Source organism: Dioscorea cayenensis, chromosome 19, assembly GCF_009730915.1.
Source record: "Dioscorea cayenensis subsp. rotundata cultivar TDr96_F1 chromosome 19, TDr96_F1_v2_PseudoChromosome.rev07_lg8_w22 25.fasta, whole genome shotgun sequence".
Lineage (NCBI taxonomy): Eukaryota > Viridiplantae > Streptophyta > Magnoliopsida > Dioscoreales > Dioscoreaceae > Dioscorea > Dioscorea cayenensis.
This window is the reverse complement of record NC_052489.1, coordinates 3,356,302-3,383,360: the sequence shown is the minus strand read 5'-3', so window position 1 is coordinate 3,383,360 and position 27,059 is coordinate 3,356,302. Positions and strand designations below refer to the sequence as shown.

At 32.8% G+C, this 27,059-nt stretch overlaps 1 protein-coding gene across 1 annotated transcript; it reads right to left on the bottom strand.

The window, feature by feature from the left end:
• Positions 1 to 618: 618 nt before the first annotated feature.
• LOC120249386 (probable quinone oxidoreductase) lies at positions 619 to 23,508 on the bottom strand. The gene is made up of 18 exons (XM_039257877.1): positions 23,360 to 23,508; positions 21,627 to 21,800; positions 20,621 to 20,802; positions 20,020 to 20,125; positions 19,583 to 19,659; positions 19,165 to 19,252; positions 17,147 to 17,336; positions 16,734 to 16,860; positions 16,533 to 16,613; positions 15,565 to 15,663; positions 15,362 to 15,457; positions 14,966 to 15,040; positions 5,632 to 5,751; positions 3,831 to 3,959; positions 2,988 to 3,065; positions 2,172 to 2,258; positions 1,030 to 1,116; positions 619 to 943 (listed from the first exon to the last, which is right to left on the bottom strand). Exons 1-18 carry the CDS (start codon positions 23,412 to 23,414, stop codon positions 893 to 895), a joined length of 1,902 nt encoding a protein of 633 aa, XP_039113811.1. The 5' UTR covers positions 23,415 to 23,508; the 3' UTR covers positions 619 to 892.
• Positions 23,509 to 27,059: the final 3,551 nt, after the last annotated feature.

Genomic DNA, 27,059 nt, shown 5'->3' with positions numbered 1-27,059 from the left:
TGTGAGAGTTATGATTACTAATGTACACTTTTTCAACGCTGTTACTTATAATTTAGTGCGAGAGTCTCAACCTTATCTAGTTTTAACTCTTTTGTGTGTGGAGACTATGGAATGGTAGTTTTGTAGTAGTCTGGTAGCTGGGAGGGGTTTGGCTGTTAGTTGCATTGGAAATAGTAGCAGGTTTAAATTGCTTTTAATATTCAATAAATTGAATTATTTTATTTCCATAGAAATATGCTTTGATGAATTAGTTTGACTAAAAGAGAAAAACTCTTATCACAGCACAAAATAAAAAAGGAAAGTATAGGAATAAACGTGGCGTATTGCTTATATTTTTAAATTAAAATTATTTGATTTAGTTTGTGCACTAGAGGATTCCTATGAATTCTTTGGACTTGTAGTAGTACTCTTTGATCTCTTCATCCAGACATTTGAAATTGAGATACAGTACAAATCAACCAAATTTTACTTGCTGATGTGCATCATCCAACTAGAATTTTGCAAACTAGACACATATTTAATGGAGCATTTATCTGATGGCAACTCAGTGATCAATGCATAGCTATGCATAAGAAGAAAATTCTATCAATCGGAAGTTTTATAGCAGCCAAAAAAAAATAATAATAAAAAATAAGTGATAGTCCCTACACAAATCACCATACAGCCCATAAATCATTTAATTAATATACTTGGAGCTCCAAGTATCACCAAATTTTCATCATCTCACCAATTAGAAACAGAACATCAAACACTATAAAAAGAGGTCTTTGGTATCATGGCTTAAAATCACAAGCTTTCCTGAACATGATTTAGACAATTATTATTCTGCTTGAAAGTACAGTAACAGTGGTTTTCTTTTTTTGTATACTTGCTGATGATTGAGTTGCACTTTTTATAGTTTTGATGACTGATGGCAAAATGCTGGATCAATGCATACAACCACCTGCAGTGCAATTGTTTTTTGTTTCCGACTCAGATGGAGAATATCAAAGGATAACCAGTGTAAGGGAATGGTTTTGAGATCTATACCTTGCCCAGGCTTTGACCAGAATGGAGATACTCAACTGCATCTGCTACTGATTTGAGACCCAGAAATTTTTTTGGATCCACTGAAACCTGGATTAAGTATCAAAGTTGAAACAAAAGTATTTGAAAGAAAAAAGATGAAACAACCCGCATCAAAGATGCACCTACCTAGAATTCTTTGGTTTAATGAAGAAAATCAGGTTTTGCATGCAATGTTAATAATTCTTGTCTTTTTCTTTCCATCATTATCATTCAATTTTGTATCTTGTTGGCTTCATTGCCCTCAATTGAGACACAGTCCAAAACAACCAGGTGAAGCACCACATAAAAAAAAGGGAAATAAAGAGTAAATTAAAAACTTTATGTAATCTATATGCTGTAAATCAATTGGTTTGGTGCCTAAGTACCATGTTTCTTGGAACAAGTCAAAGAGCATTTTTTTTGTGAGGCAAAACTACTCATTGTTTGCTATGATCAATTTCAATTTCCTAAGATATAAAGGCAGTCCATATCTTTTGTGCCAACACTTATTGAGGTGCTTCTTTGTGGTCTCAACACCAGTCACCACATCAACACCAGGAGAATTGTGTCATCAATACATACTGCTAGCATAACTATCCCACCGAAAGCCTGCCCTACAAACATTGAATGATCTTCATGATGCATTTCTTAAACCTGTCTAAATTTCATAAAACAAACCCGAGGAAGAGGTTTGAGTCTATAAATTACCTTCTTTAATTTGCAAACTCTTTCCTTGACTAACAAACCAGAGTGGTTGCTCCATGTACACATTTTCAATAAGATCACCATATAAAAAGTCATTTTTGACGTCAAGGTGAAACATTTTCCAGCTTTTGTTTAAGGAAATAAAGAACAAAACCTTAATTTAATTCAGACAGGCAACTAGTGAAAAAGTATGATCCACTCCGTAAGTTTGAGTGAAACCTTTAGCCACAAGATGAGTTTTGCATCCAGAATAATTAAGAAACTAAAAGTGCACTTATACCTATTCTTATCATCAGTATCCTGTGCTAAAATAAAGATAGGTGGTTATAACGCAATACTTCATGGTATTAAGCATTTAACAAAGGTTTTGGTAAATGGAGTGCAAGATTTGAAACAACCAGCATTAGTCAATACCATACCTTGAGTTTTCCAGTGGAGAAGAGATCAAATAGCTTATTCAAATGTTGTTGCCAGAGGTGAGCATATTGAACAAGGAAAAATCCAGCCTGAAAATAGTGAAACTTAGAACAAAAACTATTCCATAAAGACATTCAAAATTTATTATTTTCTGTTAAAAAAGAAAAAGAAATAACAAAAGGGAAGTCGCACTCATACAAAGCAACATATTCACATGCAACAACCACAAGTGTCTTTTAATTTTATCTCATTTTAACCCAAGTTTACTTGTCAATGGCAATAAAAACTTCTAAAAAAAAGCCAACATTTGACCTTTGAAGTATGGTTACAAAAAATTAAAAATTAAATGTTAATGTACTCATACATAGAAATGAAACAATGACAGTACACTGTTAAGGACATGCACACACGCACAATAAATGCATAGCTCAAAGAATCGAGCACTAAAATTCTCGGTATGTTCTGATACTTCGTAGAACATACCATGCCACACTTTTATGATTGGAAGGATGATAAAAGAAGACCCAAGGCACTTTTTCACTTGTCAACTAGCCATGTAAAATTTAAAAAGTTAAAAAGTGAAAACATGCTTGTGTCCCCTGATTTTCGTTGCTGATTGATATGGGAGAAGCTCACGTATAGCCTTGCATTACTTAACATAAATACAAGCAAGAAGCAAACCTACTAACTTTCAAAATCATTATAATTTATGTAATTCCATCAGAAGAATTTTACATTAAAACCATTAATAATCAAATCGCTAGATGGCCACAAGTGGCCTTTGGCAATGCATTTGAATAATTAAAAAAGCTACATACCACAGTTTGACTCTTCGCAAGAATCTTCTCACACAAGCCAGTATAATTCCGGGGTTCCCACCCATGTTCTCCTTGATACTGGAACCAGAATTAGAATTAATGAAAATAACTGGAATTTCATTCATTCTTAGAAACACCATCATAATTTTGAAATTCAGAAGAAATAGTCCTTCAAATACATAGCAATTGACAATAATAAGTGCATAAACCCAATCCTCTACACTGTTAAATAGTGGTGTGATATCGAGGTCTTCAAAGCATTGAGGCTATAGCTAGACACAAACAGACAAACAGTTAAATATGTATTTCTCATAGATGAAACTATCACTCTAAAAAATTTTATGCTTATTATAATATCCTAATAGGATACATGCATACCTACATAAAACCACTGTGTTCGATGGTGGGACAAAAATTCCAAGAGGAGCTCCTCTTATTAATATTAGGAGGATCATCATACCATCGACGGTTTTGCGATTAATGAAAATACAGGTATGGAATAAATATATAAATTAAATCAAAGTTGATAGCTTAAATGTTATTCTATAATTCACTAATATCAAAGAATCCATGCATGACATGATGACCCTCAAAATGTCTTTTAAGAGGAGGTCCTCTTAAAATTTTTGTTATGACACACACACACATTCAATAAGCAATCCTCCCAAGCTTATTATATATGTAAAAGGCAATAACCTGCCAGTGATAACACCATAACATGCTTCAAACTGCTAAACATGATGAGACAAAAAACCTTCACAAGAAGTTTAGTTAAAAAACCTAATAACTCTACAGAGAACTCATTTCCTCAGGGCAAATCTTAAAATCACCAACAGAAAATACCTGTGATATCATTCCGATTACGATGAGTCGTCCATATACCGCCAAAGCATTTAAACACAGATCAAACATTTCTCCACCAACAGATTCATAAATAATATCAACTCCTTTGGGGAATTCTTTCTTCAACACCTGATTTTGATAAAAATCACGAGGACAAATTTGTTAGAGGGCAAAATGCATCTACAATTGTAACAAAGAAACCTCATTTCACCTCTCCAATGCTGATTTTTCAACAGCAAAGCAATTCTTAACCAGAACAACTCAACTTCATATAAAAATAAGCATGCATAAGAAGGGAATTGTTGTAAAATCATAATACCATGACTTGAGCTTTTAATGACCAAAAATATCTCCTTAGTTCAAGAAAGTTTTATACAAAATAATAGAATACTAAGATTTTGAGTAAATAACTGAATACCAAATCCAACCATCTGAATTCCAACAAGCAGGTCTGAATCTCGTACAACTACTATCATTTTATTTTTATTACTCTAAAACCAATACAAAGTGGAAACAAAAAAGATGTTTACATCCCAAGTGTTATACGAAACTTTTAAGGCATGAAGTTATGCTAGCAATTTTAGGAGTTCTCCCAAGAAGCAAACATCATGACAATGAAAGCAAACAATACTTAAAAAAATAATAATAAGTTTAAAAGTTAGGTAAAAGCTATTTGAGACCCTTAGAGTTTGGGTAATTCTTCATTTTGGCCCCTAAAGTAACAAAAAAATTGCTCATTTTGGCACTGAACTACACAAACTTATTCTTGTTGGTCACTGGCACAAGTATGTCACATGTCTACCCACATTAGCCACATCGTTGGATGGAAAGGGCAAAATAAACAAATTCATGTAGTTCAGAGCCAAAATGAAAGTTTGTTACTTTAGGCACCAAAATAAACAAGGGCCCAAACTTTAGGGACTGCTAGTTGCTTTGATCCTTAAAATTTAGGGACTCCAAACATGGAATTACACTAAAGTTCAAGGGCTTCTTATTTTTCTAGAGGCAAACCTTGCTTCAGCATTACTAAATCATAATTATTTTCATATTACAATAGAATCTGATGAGACAAACAACGTATTTGACATGAAAAGACAAGTATATGGAAAGTTATGCTGCAACTGAATGTATGGATGATGCTATTGATATAGCATTGAGATTTATACTATTACACCCTATTTCCCCACCAAACATCTTATAGCATCTAATAAACCTATTTTTAAAAAATTCAATTATTAAATAAGTAAATTTAATAATTAATTTCAAAAATATCAATATTAATAAGCATTTATTGTTATTCAGAAAGTATATTTTAAAATATTAAATTTCATTAGTATTAACTAAGTTAAATTTTAATCAATTTAGATAAAACTTTTCCCTCCCAACCAATATTTGAAAAAGATTCTCTTAACCCCACATTCTTACCCCCAACGAAACATCACCTTAGATTCATATGTTTGTATTCTCTACATAATTCATAACTCCAGCAAAAACTTGGTTATGCAATTTAGTGAACCTTATCTGTTGAGTAAACCTTAGGATTTAAGCCCCTGAGACAGGAGATTTCAGACCCAAAAAAACAAACTATACCTCCTAAATGTGTTTTGCAACCTTAATTGAAACATTTTGAAATACAAGACTGGTGATCATTGCTTAATTAAAACATGGCCAAAAGAAGCATAAGACAGAATATTCACAAGAATAAGAAAAACCTCAGACAGAACACAAGATCCAGTTATGAAGGACATAAAATTATCAGAGAAAGCAACAACTCTTCAAAGCAGGAGTCAGAACACTTAACAGCTTTTATGTTTTCCTTTCTGTAATCAATTACACAATCCACTCCCAAGGACTTCAACAGCGAAGCCTTGCTTTCACCTCCACATGTAGCAACTACCTTATTTCCTGCCAATCTCGCAAGCTGTTATGAAACATTAAAAGAAAATCATAACCAGATGCCAAGATAAGTTTCAGCATTGATTCATATGCACAATCAATTGCCAATAAGACCAGATTAAATTTTAAGTGTATTGAACTCCAAAACATTAAAAACAAACTAGATTATATTTCAAAATAATTTGTCTTAGATAACCAAAGAGTTTGAATCATGTTGCTGTCCTATTTCATCAGAATCAACAATGGAAACTAACAGACACCAACAAATCAAAATCTCTATCTTAAGTAAATAAAAGCATATCTTATAGCATTATGACTTTCAAACTACAGAATAGTTCTTAAAAAAATATATAGTTGTTAAATTATCATGACTTTATAAATCATATATACATATCAAATATGAATAATGTTAACCTTATCCATGAGTTTCTAATGCAATTGATAATTTAACATAAAAGTTTGTTTGTGAGTTCAATACATAGACCATTTTGCAATATCTTAGATAAATTATTCACAAGGTATGAAACAAGTATGTTCATGAACTCAAGAAAATTAATTACAAACACATAAAAACCTCTTCAAGAGTTCCCTGACAACCCTGTTCATAAGCTCCTTTAATATCATGTCTCTAGCCCATAACAATCTTGTTAATGAGTAAAACTGTCCATAAGCCTTGACACAATTCCTTGAGAAGCTTGTTATACAAGCCCAAACAGCGAAATTACATCTGATTTAAGACTTGAATTTTTTTTCTGAAATAAGTCTTACATCAACCTTCAATATGATCAATGGCCTTAATGTAGAGAACAGCAACAAAACACTTGTAAATTGGTCAGATTAATATTGTTTGCTGAGAAACTTGTGCAATTTCATCCTAATTTTGATTAGAATCAGCAATCTTGATAATTTGTAACCAATGTAATCTACATAAATTTCCAACCAAGCTTGAGGGAATGATCAAACTTTCTCCTTAACAAAAGCCTTCTTCTTCTTCTTCTTTAATTTCAAAACCCCCCTTCTTCTTCTTCTCCTTTGGTTTCATGGCATCAAAATGGAGAAAACTATTCCTGGTACACCTCAACAACATGGTGCAACTGAGAGGATGAACAGAACCCCGAATGAACATGCTAGGCGCATGAGATTGCACTCCGGACTGCCACAATCATTCTGGGCTAATGTAGTTAATACTATAGTATATCTAGTCAAGGAAGGAGATTCAACACTGATTGATTATCAAATAGCAGACGAGATTTGGAGTGGTAAAGAGGTCAACCTTTGTTTTTTGATAGTGTTTAGTTGTTTATCCTATGTTTACATTGATTCAGCAAATAGGACTAAGTTTAATCATAAATGTAAGAAATGTTTCTTTATTGGTTATGGTGACAATAAGTTTAATTATTGTTTTTGGGATAACCAAAATATAGAGACCATTAGGAGCAGGGATGTAATTTTTAATGAGCAGGTAGAGTACATGGATAGATCGAGCACCAAGATCAAAGGTTTATATCTTGAAATAAAAAAAGATAGAGGACGTGCCATTGAAAGGTATCCCAGTGAATGAGTTAAATGATTCAAAATAAAAAACAGTAGGGCAAAAGGTGGATCTACAAACACCGGTGATTGAAGTCAGAAGATCTTCTAGAACAATCAAACTACCAGAGAAGTATGAAGAAAAACAAGTGGAAGTTAGCCATGAAAGATGAGATAAATTCTCTGTCATCTAACCAGATGTGGGAGTCGACAAAACTTCCAGACAGGAAGAAAGCATTATGCAACAAGTGGATATACCGGATAAAAGAAAAACATGATGATAATAAGCGGTAAAAGGTAAGACTTATTGCAAAAGGCTTTCAACAAAAAGAAGACATTGATTACAACGAGGTTTTCTTTCCAGTGGTAAAGCTAAATACTATCAAAACTAAACTTGGGATAGTGGCAAAGGAAGACTCGCATCTATAGCAATTAGACGTTAAGACTGCGTTTTTTCGTGGTGACTTAGAAGAAGAAATTCATACCAGATGGTCACAAGGTTTCGAAGTACAAAAAAAAAAAAAAAATGGTGTGCAAACTTCAAATGAGCTTGTATGGTTGCAAACAAACTCCAAGACAATGATACAAGAAGTTTGACAAGTTCATGTGTAATAATAGTTTTTAAAAATGCCAAATAGATCACTACTGCTATGTGAAGAAGTTTGACAACTTTTTTATTATTTTACTTTTGTATATAGATGACTTGCTAATTGCAAGAGCTGGCATGAAGGAGATTGTTGTCAAAAAAGTTTTCCATGAAGGGCTTGGGAGCTGCAAAACTTGAGATGAGAATTTCTCGAGACAGGGTGAGTGGAGCATTGGAGTTATCACAAGAAGAGTGCGTGAAGAAAGTACTTAGCATTTCAACATGGATGAAGCAAAGCCTGCAAGTACTCCTGTGGCTAGTTACTTTAAACTAATCAAAGATCAATCACCCTCAATGGGAGAGAAATAAGTTTATATGGAGAAAGATTCTTACAACTCTGCTTTTGGAAAGCTCATGTATGTAATGGTGTATACAAGACTAGATATAGCACATACAGTGAGAATAGTTGTCAAATCGTGAATCGAATTGTGAATCGGATAGCTCCTTTTCCGAACCGAGAATCGAATCGAATCGTGAATCGGGATGATTCAGAAATAACTAATAATAAGTCTTAAAATGTCATGGAAAATAGATTTCCTATATTTTTAATCCAAAATAAAATTAAATGTCTACTATTAAAAGATGATCATTCACCTATACTTAGCAATTACTCTAGAACTTTGTCAATGAGAAACATACAAAAACTAAATAAAAGTCATTTGTGGTAATCAGGGTTCAGCTAAGTCAAAGTCATCTTCATCTTCTTCCGCATCTTCATCATCATTGAATAAAACCAATTCCTCATCTTCCTCCTCATCCTCGTTATCATTAAAATCATCTTCGACTTCAACAACTTCGGCTTTTCTTGTTCTAACTGCATTCAAATTTATTGGTCCTATTTAAAATAAAAAAGGGTTAGCTTATTTGTTTTTATCTTATGGTGTTTAACAACCTAAACAAAAAATTACCTCTCTTTCTTTTATTTGTTTGACCTTTTTCCTCAATGCTAAAGCATTTTTGTACATCCATCCATGCATTATCATTCGGTAAGCAAGGCTCTTCTTGTTCTGTAATCCACTCATTATCAGAGTCCATATCCGATAAGCATATCGGATCATAGGTTTCGGCAATACTTGCATTCCAATCTAATTCTACTTTCATAAGTCTTGTAACAATGTTCCCATGTATCATTAACCTTTTTATCCTTAGCTTTAGGAGCCATGCCAAAGTGGGGGCGAGGAGGATAACTTACTAGCAAGTGCGCTTGTTACCGCTAGCAGAGAAAAGAATCAGGCCAACCACCACTAGAGAAAGAGGAATTGGGATAGAATGAGCCGATGTTGTTACCTTTCTATCTTGACGGTTGATTGAGGGAAGGAGAAACATTGACAATTTTAGGCTTTTTTTTAATATAACTTGAGTTATGGGCTTGGGCTTTTAACTTATAAAGTAGATAAGATTTTAAATTTTTATAAATTTGATAAGCACAACACAAATATAACCCAAATTTAATGTATTTTTGGAATCGGTGTAAATCATGAATCGGACGATTCGAATCAAATCGTCCATGAATCGGATGATTCACACCGATTCAAAGTATGACCGATTCAGACCCCCGATACGTATCTTAGGGGGGTTGAATTGAACTGAATCACCGATACGAATCGAGAATCGGCAGATTCTAACAACTATGCCGGGATTTAGTTCTTGAAAGGCATTGAACCTTGATCTGCGATTTGAGAGAACATATAAAGTTATTATTATCAAACATGTATCACAGAAGCAGACAATATCTATTAAAAATAAAAATAAAAAACATGATTTGTAGAGGCACAATTCTTAGATGCAAACTAATAAGCAAATTTATGAGCAATCCAGGAAAACATCACTGGGAAGCAATCAAGTGGATTCTTAGTTCTTGAGCGACATGAAGTGCAATTTAAAATAAATAAATAAATAAATATAGAAAACAACATTAAAATTGCATAAGATTGAACTTAAATTAATATAATAATCATCTACTAAAATATTAAAGACCCAAAATAAAAACATAAACATAAAACCACAAAAGACAATCTAAACTTTCCCTTTTATTTCTTTCTTTATTGCTAAGCAGGTAACATTATTCTCACCTAAAAAATCTCTATATTCTTCTTGTTGCCTTATTTTGTTTTGAAAAAATAAAAAAACCTATATCCTCTTAATTTTTACGATTTCCGAGTATAGTTATTTATATTTCCTTTATAAACGTATATTTATTACTCTATAATATAATTTTCTAAAAAGCATTTAAAAATCTGTTCAAAAAATAAAAAATAAAAAATAAAAAAATAAACTAACAAAGGAAATGTTGTTCTTGCCTTTTATGCCTCGCCTAGGCTAAGGTGCTCGTCTAGGTGGTGTGTTTTTTTATGGCGCCTTGCCTAAAAGATTATGAGGCGCTATAACAACGTCTGAGCATCTAGGGGAGCACTTTTGGAGCTTTTAATAACACTGATTGTTACACTTTCGACTAATAAGACGCAGTATGTTGCAGTCACAAAAGCTAGTAAAGGGATGATATGGTTGCAGTCTTTTTAGAAGAGTTTGGTTACAAAGTTAAGAAGAGCACATTGTTGTAACAATCGAAGTGCTATTCATTTAACAAGAAATCCCGTTTATCTTGCGAGGACAAAGCATATGGCAATACGATATCACCTTCATTAGATCAATTCTTGAAGACAGAGTCTTAGTTCTTGAGAAATTCAAGGAAGCAAGAATTTTGCTGATATGCTAACGAAGATAGTAACCATTGATAAACTGAAATTGTGCAAAATTTCAGTTAGACTGCAAGTGTAGAAAAAAAGAAATAAGCTACTATGTAACGGTGTGAAGACATGATTGGAATCAAGTCTTCAGGTGGGAGATTGTTAGAGGCAATCAAGAGAGGTAAGAAGAATGTAATTAATATTACCATGTATAATGTGACACCAAAATCAAGGAAGGCAATCAATAAGGTAATTAATATTACAATGTATGAAGCAATCAAGGAAAGAAACATTACTATGAATAGTGGAGGAAATTGAGCAGATTATCATATATAATGAGCTACCGTCAAAGAATGTGATTGATTACCATATATAGCATGGTGCTATAAGCCTATAAATAAGGAGCTTCTCCTCTCATTTGGAGTATCCTAGAGTTGAAGTATAGAATAATTCTTATAAAGAGAAAACTTGAGGTGTTTCCTTGTGAGAGTTGAACAAAAAATTATTATTTTTTGTGCTTGGGTATAGGATGGAGAAAGAGTGTTTGCGAGCACTTGTAATGATTTCCTTTTTCTCCCTAGCCCATTTAGGTGAACCACATAAATTTGGCATCTTTGTTTTTCTTCCTTCTCCCTTTTATTTTATCATTTAGCTTTTCTCTTTTGAGAAGTATGACACTACTAGTGCCAATTGAAGTACACATAGACGCCTTAAACAAGGTTGTGAGTTAGTGCAAGAAGGGCATCTTATAGCATTCAAAAGCTAAAAAAACTCAAGGAGGTTGGATTGATATACTAGACCCACAACAAGGAAATACTAGCAAGGTGCATTTCCTTCAGCTATAGTGAGTGACTTGTTGGATATTAGGTCTATTATCAAAATAAAAATGTGACATATACTTAATTCACAGCCCAAAAAAAGCTATCCCTAAAGCAAGTGTAAGAGTTCAATGTGGGAAGCTTGAGTAGGATAAATGTCTTGTTAAGAGATGGCCGAGTTAGGCCAAGAGATGACTTAGGGTTGAGACAGCCCAGGTTAACCGAAATGCATGCAGGCAAAGTGTTATGCGCGGAAGCCAAATTTGATCGAGACGTGTGCAAGCATGGTGTTGCGAGACGCACGCAAAAGTAGAACTTAGTCAAAACAAGTGCCCAAGCACATGGTGCTAGTGGTTACTCCAAGCAATGTTTAAACAAGTGAAAGGCGTACATGAGACGTTTTGCTTTTATGAGGCGAGTCGTAAGCCTCCAGCCAGGCCGAGGCGTAAGTGTCAACTTAAAAAGTTTTTGTAAAAATATATATATTGATTTGTGAAAAATCAAGAACATTAGTAAAAAAGTTAAGGGGCCAATAGATAATTTTTTATAAATATTTTTCTTAAAATATAATTTTTTTAAAATTTTATATACTAATTTGTAAAAAACAAAGGGTTATTTAAATATATTTTTCATTTATCCACTTATTATAAAAAACAAAGGATTACCGATTTAAATTTTAAATGATTAGTTGGTTATTTTTAGATAGATCAATAAGTATATCAACAAGCTTTTGTGTTTGTTAATTTTTTTTAATAAATAATTATATCAATTTGATGATATTTAAAAAATTAATATTAAATAAATTGAGATTTTATCATATTAGTATGAAGGAATATATATATATATACACATGTGTGTGTATGTAAAGGGAGAAAGGCAGGGACCCTTCTATCTTGGTTTTCATGTGGGTATGGCTTTTCAAAACCTTTTAAACACATGGCTGATGCTGCTGGTTAAATAAATATGGGTAGTGGGTGAGGCGCACGCCTCCTAAAAAAAGAGTAAGCTTTGTATATTAAAGGGAAGGTGTATGCCTCGTGGCAAATGTCTTCTGCCTCACCTAGAGGCATGCCTTGAGGCACATGCCTCAAATGCTTTTTTAAACACTAACTGCAAGGACTCGTAAGAATATAAACACGTTCAGAACACATGGCGAGAATTAGCCCACATTCATGCAAATGTGCCGATCAGTTGCTAGAGGGTACCAGGTTTTGTAACTTAGTATAAAAATGGCCATTAGCTTGAACTATAAAGTATAGAGCATTAAGCAATAAAATCCAAATTGTGTTGCCTATCTTTATGTGTTTCTCTGTTTGCTTCTTATTTACTTGATACACAAAGGAGAGGTTGATAACTAGGAAGCTAAGTTGTAACATCCCACCGATAAAAATTTAGCACCATCCCAGAGACAAAAATTTAGCCAAGTGTTGATGAGGATAACCTCTTTCTTGTCAAGGGTGTCACAACTGGTATCAGAGCTAGTCAGATAACATTGACATCGATTTCTTAGCAACAACAAAAGCTACCATAATGCCACATCTAAGTGGGATGCTGATCATGGAAGAGTCCCACACTTACTTTGTAGTCGGAATTTAGAAGGAGAATGGGTAAGGAAGTGCTGCTATCAACCATGTAAGTGGAGCATAAACTAAAAAGTGGAGAACTCACTTATGCTGGACCTAAAGTCTGATAAAAATGAAGTTGTGGAAGTCCTAAATGAGTTTAGCGACATGATGCCTCTAGAGTAGCCCAATCATCTTCCACCTTGGAGAGCAATAAACCATTAAATTGATTTGACGGTCTCTAGAGGAAAGCCTCCAGCTAAAGCTCCCTATAAGATGTTGTAGTTAGAGTTGTAGAAGTTGGAGAGTTAATTCACAAAACTACTTGATGTTGGATACATATAACCATCAAAAGCCCCATATAATACTTTTGCACTCTTTCTAGAAAAAGTTAGACAACTCCATGCATCTCTACATCAATTACAAGGTTCTGAACAAGGTGGCGGTAAAAAAAAAAAAACCATGTGCTCCTAATTCAAGAATTATTTGATACATCATCAAAGGCAACATGTTTTAATATGGTGGAATCTCGATATTGACAAATGCACATAGTCAAAGATGATGAGCAGAAGACAACTTGCGTAACTCAATATAGATCATTTGAATTCCTTGTTATGCCATTTGTGCTTAACAACACTTCAACAACCTTTTGCAACTTAATAAATGTTGTTTTTCATGAGTACATCGACTTCTTTGTGGTGGGATTATATCTAGATGACATTTGCTCTAGTGAATTCTTAGAGGACTACTTATGCCACTTATAGAGGGTATTGTTTGGGCCAAAAGAACATCAACTGTACATTAAAATGGAAAAAAGCATTATCTTCCCCAGGCAGCCAAATTCTAAGGGAGAGGTAAGGATGGTAGAAGGAAGGTCAAAGCTGCCTTGAATTGGCTAGCACCAGCCATAGTCTCTGAGTTGTGCACCATTCTCGGCTTTGTGAACTACTACATAAAGTTTACAAGAGCTACTGTCCCTCACTGATCTCTTAAAGAAGACCAACTTTGGAGTTAAACAGAGAAGCAGCAAGCTTCGTTTTATAAACTAAAGACCGCAATTTCCAGCAAACCAATTTTGAAACTCTCAAACTTTGATATACCATTGGAAGTGCATACTGATGCCTCAAGCAAAGCTGTGGGTAGAGTCTTGGTGTAAGATGGGCATCCTCTAACACTCAAGAGCAAGAAACTCAAGGAGGCCAAACTGAAATATTAAACCCACAAGAAGCAAATGCTGGTAGTAGTGTCGTGCCTCTAGGTATGGCAAGTTTACTCGTTACGTACTACATACATTATCAAAACAGGTAATGTTGCCAACACCTACTTCACAACTCAAAAGAAGATATCTCCAAGGCAAGCAAAATGGCAATAGTTCTTGTAGAAGTATAACTAGTGTACACTGACAAATAGATGCTTGTAGACAAGGGTGAATAGATAGGAGCCTAGTGACAAAAGATCATGGTTTTGAAAGTTCAAAAAAATTCTAACTTTTGATACCATGTCGCCTAAATAATATATTTCATTGGCATAACTGAATTATTTAAATAAGATATAGGAACCTATTGAGCCACATCAATTAAGTTAAACTCAGAATAAAGTGACTAAATATAACCATAAATGATAACTAATGAAATCTCTAACAATTCTTACATAGCAAAGTTCAGCCATATTTTGGCCAAATTTTATAGTGATTTTCAATCTTATTTCAATATTCATATATATTGGTCTATAATACCATTAGGTGAGAAATAACCGAGTGCCACAACAGTCAAGTCTGTTTTCAATTAATTCCAATAGATTCAAAGTGATTGCATGGTAGAGAGGACATACTAGCGTTATCTTGTATATATAAGCCATTAGAAAAAGAGTGTTTTTTGTGGTAACATGCATAAAGAAAACATACAAATTAAATCAAATCTCAAAATGAAGAAAAAAAGATTCCTTGATAAAGCATATGTGGCCTAAATATTAATGAACCAAATAATATATTACTGACCTGAACAGCAAATTGTCCAGTTCCTCCTGCAGCTGCTGTAACTAGCACTACTTGTCCAGATTCCATCTGTCCTGCCTGCATGTATTTATCAAAATTCAAATATACTTTAAGTAAAAATAGAAAAGCTCCCGTTGTTAATTTTGACAAGATTCAAGACATAATTTAATGTGAAAAAGTCAAATAAAATAATACGTATTTAGATAACACCAAAATAGCAAGCCAAGTCTCCACACAACTCAATTAAGGTGTGTTTAATTGAGTTAGGATAGTGGGGTAAAGGTCTGAAAGTCTGAAATTATTTTGTAGGGAAATTAGGGGAAACCTTGGGTGTTTGATTGGAGCCTTGGGTCAACCAGACATAACCTTAGAGAGCTTTAAGCATATATAAAAACATACTCTTTCTAATGCTATTGATGCTGTCAAACCAGATGTGAGCATTGCCACAACTTCCGGGTCAGGCCTTGGAACAGGAAGCAGATGTTTTGCAGGAACCTGGAATTGTACAAGACAAAAACATTAATAAATCAAATACTAAAAAGAGCATCATTTCAAACTGTCTAAGTGCAAAGGAAAAGGTTAGATAACTAAATAACAAGTACCACAGTGAATTCAGCATAGCTTCCAAAAGTCATAAGTGCAACAGGGGTCCCAACTTTTAAATGGACTGACTCACCTACAGCAGCAATAAGGCCGACAGCCTGTATCAAAAAAAAAAAATGAAATTGATTTGTGAAAAAAATGAGATTAATTCAATTACAATGCCTTCAACAATCAACAAGTCATGTAAACTTAGTTCAACCCAATGCTAGGAATCAGTCAAATCAACAAATGCACATATTGCTAAATGAGATTGCCACTAGCTAAACAGAATTGCTAAGAATAGCTATGCCAACATCATTTTCAAACTCCCGAGAGTGGTCATTAAAGGTTTTGGGTTTCAATTGATGCAAACAATAAACCATTTCAGTTAAAAATGTTACTTTTTTTATATACTTCATAAAGGATAAATATTATGAGAAAACACTTCTTTCTAAATTTAGCAAAAGGAGTATAAATTAAGAAAAAAGATAATACCAAATATTCAAAATCAACAAACACTCCAAAGTTTAATAAAATAAGGCAATAGTGTCATGGTTATTTAATCATGTCTCAATTCAAAAACATACAACTGAAGGCAAGCATGTCTAACACATCCAACTATGAAGCAGTAATTATTAGGCTAAAGTTATCTAATTCATGGTCAGTTGTGCAAATAAATAATTGAGTTTGATGAATTTATGCTAATATGGACTTATTAGGCAATTGATCAATTTCTTTAATTCAATCAATTCAAAATTGCTAAAAAATGGAGTTAAAAGAATATATCGATATATATGTACATGTATAGCATTTTAAGTAATAATGTATTCGATATAATTTGAAGCAAGAACAGAATGCAGAGTATTGAAATAATATTAAATGACAACATGCACAAAAAAGAACTTAAATAAAAAATTTATAGGTTTGGAGGGAAAAAAGGTCTTTAAATAATAATGTCCAAAGGCCCCATCATAGACCAGAGAAATACCTCAAAGCCTGCATCAAATGGAAGGCGCTGGGTAATGTCTGCCTTGCCACCACTGAAATAGCGGCCAGAGCTGAAGTTTACCTGCCATGTCATACAATGATATGCTATGTCCGAAGATAAAGAAAAATTCCAACCAAATGAACTGTATAATTTAATCTATAAAAAAGTAGAGCATTTTCAATGTCAGATGCACCAACTTACATCACTGGCATTGACACCGGCATATAAAACTTTCACAAGGGCACATCCAGGTTTGATAGGCAAGCTCAATTGTGATGGAACAATTTTTGTAGCAGCCCGGAAATTGTGATCTAGACTATGTACAACTCTACATAAAAAATTGAGGATAGTGACTTTGAGTAAACTGCTCGTATAATTCAATCACTTGATGTTGAGCATTAAAAAAAATTAGAGTAGCATGCCAAACATTACAATGCTTTCAATACGGAGAACTCAAGCTTAAACTTGCTTAAAGGAGCAAGATATATAAACAGTGAGAATCAGTGTATTGTTTGTTGATTATGGTATCATAACAAAAAATTAAAGAGAAGCATTGGAATTCACATTTTCTCAAATGAATTTAGATTTTGGAGAGAGAAATTATGGAAACTCACATTTTCTCATAACTGTGGGGTAAGTTAAGGTTAGAAACCCCAGGATGTATGAAGCTTCCTTTTACGTTATAAGAAGGTAGTATGCCCCTTTTTCCTTCAATCACAGCAGGGATATATTCCATGCCTTTACGATTACTGATAAATAGACAAGCACCAGCCTTGCTCTCATCTTTTATAAGCTTAAATGCACCTAAAACACACGAAGTATGGAGATGGATTCATATAAGATATCAAAAAATTAAAACAGCCCAATTACGCACTTACAGTTTTAGATGATCAACTCAAACAGAATTTAGAAACTTTAATGTACAATTAATTCTCAAGCATCACTAATTATTACAGAATTTAAATTAACATGTTCAATACATGTTTAATAATAACTTACACCGTTGAATACATTATGGGGGCATTTGGTGTGCAAAATTGGAATGGAAATGGAAATGAAAATGGGAATAAAGGAAATGACAATGAAAATGAAGGAATAAAAATGTAAATAGTGTTTGATTGGGATGTTACTACATTGGGAAAAATAAAGAATAAGAGGAAATGTGGTAAAATTATCTTTATAAAATGACATTTGAATTTATTTAATGATAAATAAATTCATTTATAAAATAATTTGGATATCATTATTCACTTTAATTATTGTAATTAATTATTATAAGTAATGATTTTTATTTAAAATAAACAAATAAGGAGCATGTAACGGCCAAAATGTTTTTTAGTTATAAAATAATTCAAATATCATTATTCACTTTAATTATTATAATTAATTATTTAAATTAATGATTTTTATTTAAAATAAACAAGGGGCAGATTTGTTGTTTACTACTAAAGGATGGTCATTCCCTTCCATTCTCCCCAATTTGGTCCAAATCTCCAATCCCATTCATTTGGCATATACCCAAACATGGGTGAATATACACCAAAAGCGATAGTGATTCCTATTCCTTGGAAATCATCCCTCCAATCCAAATGCCCCCAACATTCTATAAACTATTGTCTATTCAAATATCATTATTCACTTTAATTATTATACTTAATTATTTAAATTAATTATTTTTATTTAAAATAAACAAGGGGCAGATTTGTTGTTTACTACCAAAGGATGGTCATTCCCTTCCATTCCCCCCAATTTGGTCAAAATCTCAAATCCCATTCATTTGGTGTATACCCAAACATAGGTGAGTATACACCAAAAGCGATAATGATTCCAATTCATTGAAAATCATCCCTCCAATCCAAGTGGCCCCTACATTCTATAAACTGTTGTTTATTTTCCAAACCACTCAGGTATGTTCAGAAATTATGTTATAAACAAGCACATTAGACTTTGATTTTTATTCTTAATATTCTTATCTTATATAGAACAGTATTATATTATATAAAACAGTAAAATCTTACACTCAGGTGAACAGGCTCAACATGTGCTCCTACTGAACCTAACAAATTAAGTTTTAAACACAAAAAAAAATATGACGCCATTGCTGGACTGTTCAATCTCCTCAAGCAGTCTCATTCTTTTGATTGTGAAAACCGCATTTTGCTATAAGTAATTCGAATGACTAAAACAGGTTGATGATTCTATCTTTCTATGCTTAAAGAAACCTTTCTATTTAGTGAAGCTCAGCACCTATAACCTATTCACTATACATATTATAAAAACACGCGACATATTGAATCCTTACATTATAAATTACAGAGCTCTGCAATGTCAGAACGACATATATGCCTTCACATGTTTGATGCCAAAATCGTGCAACAAATTGTTTATATATCAAGGAATGGACAAAACTGCCTCAAAGATCTCAACTTTTAACTTCTAAGCAAACCATGGACTATTTCACATGCAAACTTAGAGCTTCAAGACAATCATCTCCAAGGAGATTGGATTTAAAAAAAAAAAAAAACACACAAGCTTCAAAACAAAATGAAAAAAATAAATATAACAGAGAAAAGATACAACCACTAAAATAAGAAAATAACGATGTTATTGCAACAAACAAAGATAAGCATACCATCAACAACCGTCTCCATGTTTATGAAGCCCCCAAGCGACTCTATTAATCGAGGGCTTACAGTTGAACCCAACTTTGTTTGAACAAACTGCATGAACAAGAAAACTGATACAAGTGGTCACAGTAAAGCTGAAAAACAGAAGGATGAAAAAAAATATATTTTTTTCAATCCTGAATGTATGATAAAATTATATTCCCCCACTACCTTTCATTGGCCTTTCACTTGGTAAAAAAGAGAGCAGACAATGATATCCAGTAAATGAGTCCATAAAAATCAAAATGTTGAAATAAATTGAGATAATTTGAATTCATTTTAAACCAAGCCTTTATAGATTGAACTCTTAAGAACTAATAGCTGAAGGAACTTGAGGAAGTACGAATAGAACTTGTTAACCATAAACAAAAGTCAATTTAATACCTCAGGACAAAGTGCAGTTACACGAATGCCTTCACGAATTAATGAATAAAGTGATCTTGTGAGCATAACAACACCTCCTGCAAATATAGATTTGCATTGCAAATTTGTGAGTTCACATGCATATTTATTAAATAACCTCAAGACGCCTAACAAAGAAATTCATTCTAATATAACCAAATAATTTCTGTTCAGATAAAACGTGGGAGTGAAAGTTAAATGATTTCATCTATCCATACTGGATAATCCACACAAAATAATGCACATATACATATCACACTAGAACTCACACAAAAATTATGATCATATATCCAAACTGCAATTACATTAGGTGAAAATTTGCTTTCACGCCTGTTTGTGCAAAAATGGTGACTCAGCTCACATAAACAACAAGAAAGGATTATTAATAAAAAGAAAAGAAAATAAAAGAAAAAGTTAACCTTTGGTTGCAGAGTAGACAGGGTCAGTATACAACGGACTAAAGGATGAGCCGGACCCAAGATTTATTATCACACCATGCTTTTTTGTTGACCGCATTGCTTTAATCTGGATAACACACTCGTAATGAAAAATTGATGCCAGCAAAAAGTCAAAAACCAAGTAGATAAACTTTTTGAATTGAGAGACAAATGAAAACAATTCAAAGAAACATGAAAATGAGACATAAGGAAGTTTGCCTGGTGACTTACATATAACAATAGTATTGTGCAATGTTGGGCTTTTATAGAAAGGTTGTATAATAGACACAATGTCATAATGTGAAGTAATTGATAATCACACAAAAATCAATTTCATGATTCCATCAGTTCTACAAATAACACATTCAAGATATGCAAGTGCTTGAAAAAAAAAACATAGTGTTGCTTGGAGTAGCTGACTTCATCACAGAATTAAAAGCAAAAATGGAAGGATATGATACAGTTTCAGAAGACAGCAGTATTGCTTCATTGCAAGTTTTACTCAAAATCAAGGCTAAGGTGCTCAGACCAGTAAACTAATTGAACCCTTACAAATTACACAACACATAAAATACAAGCATACCGCATGGCGTGTGCAGTCAATAACAGCAATCAAATTTACATCTACAGTACGCCTCCATGTGCTATTACCATCAGATTCATCTTTATGAAATAGCACACTAGTACCGATCCCAGCATTGTTAATACAGATATCTAGTCCTCCGTATGTCTCCAAGTGTTTCTTGAAAGCAGCAGCAATGTCTCCTAAGAAGGTTAAGATATGTTGAAGAAAGTTTGCTCATAAATAGCAAAAGTGTAATCATTACTTAGTCTACGTTGTGAGTGTGATCCATGAGGTCCTCAAATAAAAATGCATCAAAATAAATAGTAGTGAAGAATATGGAATTAAAATGGCTTGAGCAGCGCTTTAATAACCTTACATGATAATTCCCATCATGCAGCATATCACACATGACATATATAAGAGTATTATTTGAGCAAAACATATGTTTCTAAACTCACCCAAAAGAGTGTTAGACCATCAAAAAAAAAAACATCAGAACTTGTCAAATAATTGGAGGTTAAAACCATTAGTCTAGGTACATAAAAATGAATATAAGGAAATCTGAAACAAAATTATTTTCCAAATGAATCATAATATGAACAAGAATAAACGCTAAATCAAGCCATAAAAAACCAGAAAGGTAACACAAAATGAGGGTGTGTGCAACTTTCACAGAAGCTTGAGGTCAGATACTCTAAAAAATCTGTGAAGCAGAATATTACCCAAAATTAATATATATAATTATTATGGATGAGTATGTCTCTAAACTTATAAGGTGAACCCGAGATTCAACTAAATTCTGAAGAACACTAATGCATGCAGAATAATATTTGAATTAGTTTGTGCCAAATATCAAAAATAGCAACAGGGCACAAAATATTTTGCATGCCAGAGAGACTCCAGCAACAACTAAAATAAAAATAAATAAATAAATAAATAAATAATAAACAAGTTATGTATTTAGAGTCAAAAAGAATTCCTAATCCAAGAAAAATACATCATATTATATAAACCAGATGCTTACCAGCATTAGTAACATCACACTTAACAAAAATAGAAGATGGAAATTTAAGTCCTGGATAGAACTTTTCGATCTCTTTTCCAATTAAAAATGTCACTTCTTGTCCTTCCCCTTCAGAGTAGTCAACAACTGTGACATGTATACCTTCTTTTGCAAGAGCAAAACAAAGTGCTTTACCTAAAAAAGAAAAAAAAAAAAATAGTCTCATGGTTTGTTAACTTCATTTCTGGGCTTCAAAGCATACACAGTTACAGAATTAGATTAGCCCTACAACTAAATAGCGTGTAATGCATTGACATGACAATACCAGATGACAGGACATCTAGACTATAACATGTATTTTCTTCTAAAAACAATTTGACAAACAAAATCTAACTGCACAGGACTAGTGAAAATAAGTAAAACACACAACATCATGTAAATTAGTTATTTATTGATCCATACATTCCAAAATAAATAAGATGCAATTAACCAGGTACAACTTAAGACTTGCAAGTAAAGAGAAACAAACAAGAATCTCACAATTCTTGGGTTTTCAATTGAAATATTCAAGTAAAATTAAGTTCCTAAAAAAAATTCCAATCAAATTAAGCAAATCAAAATATTCCATAAATGCTGTCTAACACGTTCCAGGCTTCTCATCTTAAATGCTTTTTAGTTAGTAATAATTAATAAGGAAGTTTTAAAAACAACAAGGAGTTTTCCTTGTGTGGTTTTATTATTCCTTGCCTTTCCAACATTGCAAATAGAACAAACTCATAATCATGAAAAGCCAACTGGAAACATCAAGAAATGACTTATTGCTAACAAAGCAGATACAAAAGCCAGTCCCCCAAGGAAAAGATATCACGTTCTGCATATGCACGGAGACTTAAATTAATCTCCAAGAAACATCAACCATGCTAACCAACAAATTATCTCAAAGAAAGGAGTAACAATTTCTGGACGTAAATCCACCAGCACAAAGAGAAAACATCTGTGTATCTGATAAATAACTAAAGTCTCATTTTATTAACAATCCATAGCAAGGAACAAACAACAAACAACATGATCAATCAATGGATAAAAGAGAAGGGAAAACAGATAAACACTAGATGACAGAAATATCATTAGCATGAAAAGAGAACCCTGGGCTATCCCAATAAACACATCAAGTTCCACTTCCAGCATTAAAAACTAACATCTCCCTTCAAGAAATAAAATAAACCAATAGATGTCAAAGAAAGTGATTAATCAATGCATTAAAACTAACCAAAAAAAAACATAACATAAAATAAAATAAACCACTTAAAAAGACAACATCAGGTTATCCAACAATCACATCAGATTCAATTCCTCCCATTAAAACCTGCCAATCCTCTCCAAGAAACCAAACATCCAGCTAAAATCAAACAAAACTAATCAACCGAAAAAGAAAGAAAGAAAGAAAGAAATTTACAACAGTGAACACAGAAAATTCATCAAAATGACATGAAACCTAACAATCAATCCACTCCAGAAAACCAAACAACCGACTAAACCACAAACAAGACAATCGATGATGATGCATCAAAAAAGAAGAGGAGACAAATTTAAACCGGTTAACAAACAAAATTCATTAGAATGAAAAGAAATCAACGGATTATCACATAAAGGCATGAAAACCTAACAATTCTCTCCTAAAAACAATACATCCAGCAAAAGCTCAAACCAGATGAACATCAACGCAACAAATGAGAAGGAAAAGAAAGTACTACCAATCCCGGAAGCTCCACCAGTAACGAGAGCGGACATGCCCGGCTTGAGCTCCATCTCCAAGCCCTTCTATCGATCAAGATCTAGAATTCCCCGCAAAGAGAACAAGCAGAGAAGAAGAAGAAGAAGAAGAAGAGCACGAATAGCGTGTGTGACCGAATTCGAGCATTTCGGGGCAGTCCTCTTATATTGAGACGAAAAAGAGTAGACGAGAGATCTCAGCCGTCAATCTTACACAAACATCGATCTCGGAGCGTATGGATGATATCGTTGTCACTTGTCAGTTGTCACTAACCACATGCAAGGGAGCCGGCGAAGGATCTATTGTAAATTTTATTAATTTTAAATTTTGAGGAAAGTAAAATTATTTGCCTGTCCTTGGTGTTTTAATTTGAAATTTTGAGTTAAAATGGTTTTTTTACTTTTTTTTTTATATATATAAATTATACAAAATTGCGATTATACATACATTTTTATTTTTATTTTTGATAAAAATCCGTTTTATTAAAAATATTATCTTATGTAGTAGAAAATAGATTTTATTAAATAAATTATTAAAAATGTATATTTTATCTATGACTATAACTAAATATCCAAAGATAACTCTAATAATGACAAGTAAAATAATTAAAAGAGATATGACAAGTGACAAGTGGCATGCATTACAAAATGAGTGGTCTTTTTGTTTTGTATGTGACAAATATATATAAATAATTTTGGGTCTCTTGAAGGAGGGTATATTTATAAATAAATGTTTATAGTTAGATTTTTTTTACCATGATATATAGAAGAATAGTTAAATAGCTCATCAAAGACAGGCACATAGGCACATATATATTTTAACTATTCTGAAAAAAATTTGAAAGTAAAGTTTTATTGTTGTTATTTTATTTTTAGAGCTTTGGTTGGGGCTTGTTCATTTGGGCTGAAGTGGGTGATGTGAGTTGACTTTGGCTCACTTTAGCTGTTCTTTTATCTTGAAGTAGTGGAAGTGGCACTTCCTCTAGAAGTGAAAATTATATTAAATCCACTTCAGAGATTTTGCCACTGAAGTGGCTAAAGTGGATCTAATATAAATATTGACTTCCTCCCACTTCCCCAACCGATTGGAAGTTTTTGGAAGTGGGGCTGCATATTCCTTCTCCCTCATCCTCTCTATCTTCTGTTGACACCATCATCGTCGTTGCCGTCAAGATCTCGTCACCGTTGCTATCAACGATGGACACCATCGTCAAGAGATCTACGCCACAAGTCGATGATCTCCACCCAACATCTATTGATCTTTGCCTATAATCTTACAATATAACCCGAGAGGCTTGTCCTCGTCCCCATTGTAAGTAAAGCCCTCGTCGAGAGTTCGTCATCGCTGATCTCATCTTCTTGTCAATCTTGTGTGAGATCTCTTGTTTCTTTTATTCAATCTGCTTTCTTTTATGCATTCCTATGTTTTTTTTTTCTTTTTTTGTTTTTTTGTGTTTGTTGATTGAATGAGGTTTCGATTTCTATGAGTGTTTCAGAGTTTGTAGCGGTTTGTTGTTTAATTCTTCATGAGAATTTGGGGTTTTTTTGTGTTCTTTGATGCATTCTTGTGATTTGATGGTTTTGATGGATGATTGTGTTGTATTTTGTATGGGTAGATCCATTTGGGGTTTTTTATTTCTTGTAATGTTTACAATTGTTGGTGTACTCTGAACATTTTGACAAATTTGAGATTCCGACTCAGGTCCACTTGTCTCTCGTCATCCTTTTCTCTTATTAATTATTATCATCATACATGATGTTTAGTAATTATACATATATGAGGCAGTATCATCTGTGACAGTCCAATTCAAAACCAATGGATTTGATTTGAGATGCACAGTCATCCAATAGATTTGATTTAGGATGTATGGTAACTCATATGAACAATACCAATGTTAATGTGCTTATAAATAACCACACAATGAAAATTGAGATGTACAGTAATGATCTAAACTGTTAAATCGTGATCGTAACAGTAACTCAATCAATCACAATCGTTTCACTGTGTGATGCAATAATATAATCTGAACTATTAGATCGTTATCATAACAATAGCTTAATCAATCACAATTAACCGTTCAATCTCGTTTCTACTAGCACCCAGACAGAAAGGTTTAAAATCTCAAACACCCACCCACTATTCCCAACTGTAATATGAAATATTAAACACCTTATCTCTATATCTCTCTATTACTGCCACTATTCCTCCCAATTCCTGATGTTCTACGAACGTCCACAATTGGCGTATCATATATATATATATATATATTGAAGAGAGATCTCAAATTTCCAACTTCCAATTTTTTACACATGAAAATCACACTGTTGTTTTAAATTAAAAATTTTATAAAGGTGTAAAAAAACCAAACACCCACCCTCTATCTGTTTCGTCTCTTTCTCTCTTTATCACTGCTATTGTTCTCACATGTGGATATTCTACAAGCTTCTACATTTGACGTATCTTACAGATACATATTTTGATGAAATATCTCAAATTTTCACCTCCCAATTTTTACACATGAAAATCACACTATTGTTTTATTTTAGAATTGGATAAAATTTTCAGACTGAGTGACGTTTGTAGGCTTTTTGTTTTGCACACATGTGGTGAAGAAAACGTGTCACCAAAAAACCGCCCTAGTGGTGAAGGATGTCCATCATTTATATACACACAAGGAGTCCATATCATAGTAAATGTGGGACTAAAAGGGTTCATTACATTTCCACTGTCTGTATAAACCACTTTCCAACAAAATATGTTCTCCTTATTTTGATATATATATATATATAAGCTTTATTTTTTTTAAGAAAAAAGAAGTCACTAGGACCAAGTTTAGTACCAGCTACATGGTGAATGAAACTAATGCATGGTTTCTCAATGTTGCAATAAAGCAAAATGGTGAATTTTTCAATAATCTCAAAATGAATATCTTTTAAATACATGAGAAGCAAAAGAGAATTGCCAAGATACTAAAATAGAATATTCCTTTTTCAAAATTTTATTATTATTTTTTATTTTGAATATTCGTCAGTATATACATTTGGATGTAATAACTTAACATATTATTATTATTATTAATTAACATATAGATTATATAATTATTTTAATTTAAAAAAATGTTAAGTCATAACATAACTTATAAAATGCTAAGTTCCACTGCTTGGATAAACCACTTTCCAACAAAAACATGCTCTTCTTATTTGATATATATATATATATATATATAACCTTTATTTTGAAAAAGGTCACTAGGACCAAGTTTAGTACTAGCTACATGGTGAATGAAACTAATGCATGGTTTCTCAATGTTACAATCAAGCAAAATGGTGAATTTTTCAATTATCTCAAAGTGAATATCTATTAAATAAATGAGAAGTAAAAGAGAAATGCCAAGATATTAAAATAAAATATTTATTTTCAATTTTTTTTTCAAAATTTTATTATTTTTTTATTTTGAACATTCGACGGTATATATTTGGATGTAATTGATAGGATTGGCTAATTAAAGCATATTTTAATGATAAAATACCATAATTAGTCCCCTATTTAGGTGAATATACTCTTTTAGTCCCTTTACAATAATTTGATACTTTTGAGTCCCTTTACTTGTTTGATTGGACCAATTAGGTATAGCCGTGTAGCAAGAGTTAGTTTTCCCATTTGCATTGGCTAATGAGGCT

Excerpts from the sequence above, each read along its gene's own strand:
- LOC120249386 (XM_039257877.1), bottom strand. The coding sequence starts at position 23,414 with ATGGAGCTCAAGCCGGGCATGTCCGCTCTCGTTACTGGTGGAGCTTCC. Across the intron at positions 16,614-16,733 it reads CCGGTGTCAATGCCAGTGAT|GTAAACTTCAGCTCTGGCCG; the intron begins GTAAGTTGGTGC and ends ATGACATGGCAG. Across the intron at positions 1,117-2,171 it reads TCTCCACTGGAAAACTCAAG|GTTTCAGTGGATCCAAAAAA; the intron begins GTATGGTATTGA and ends TACTTAATCCAG.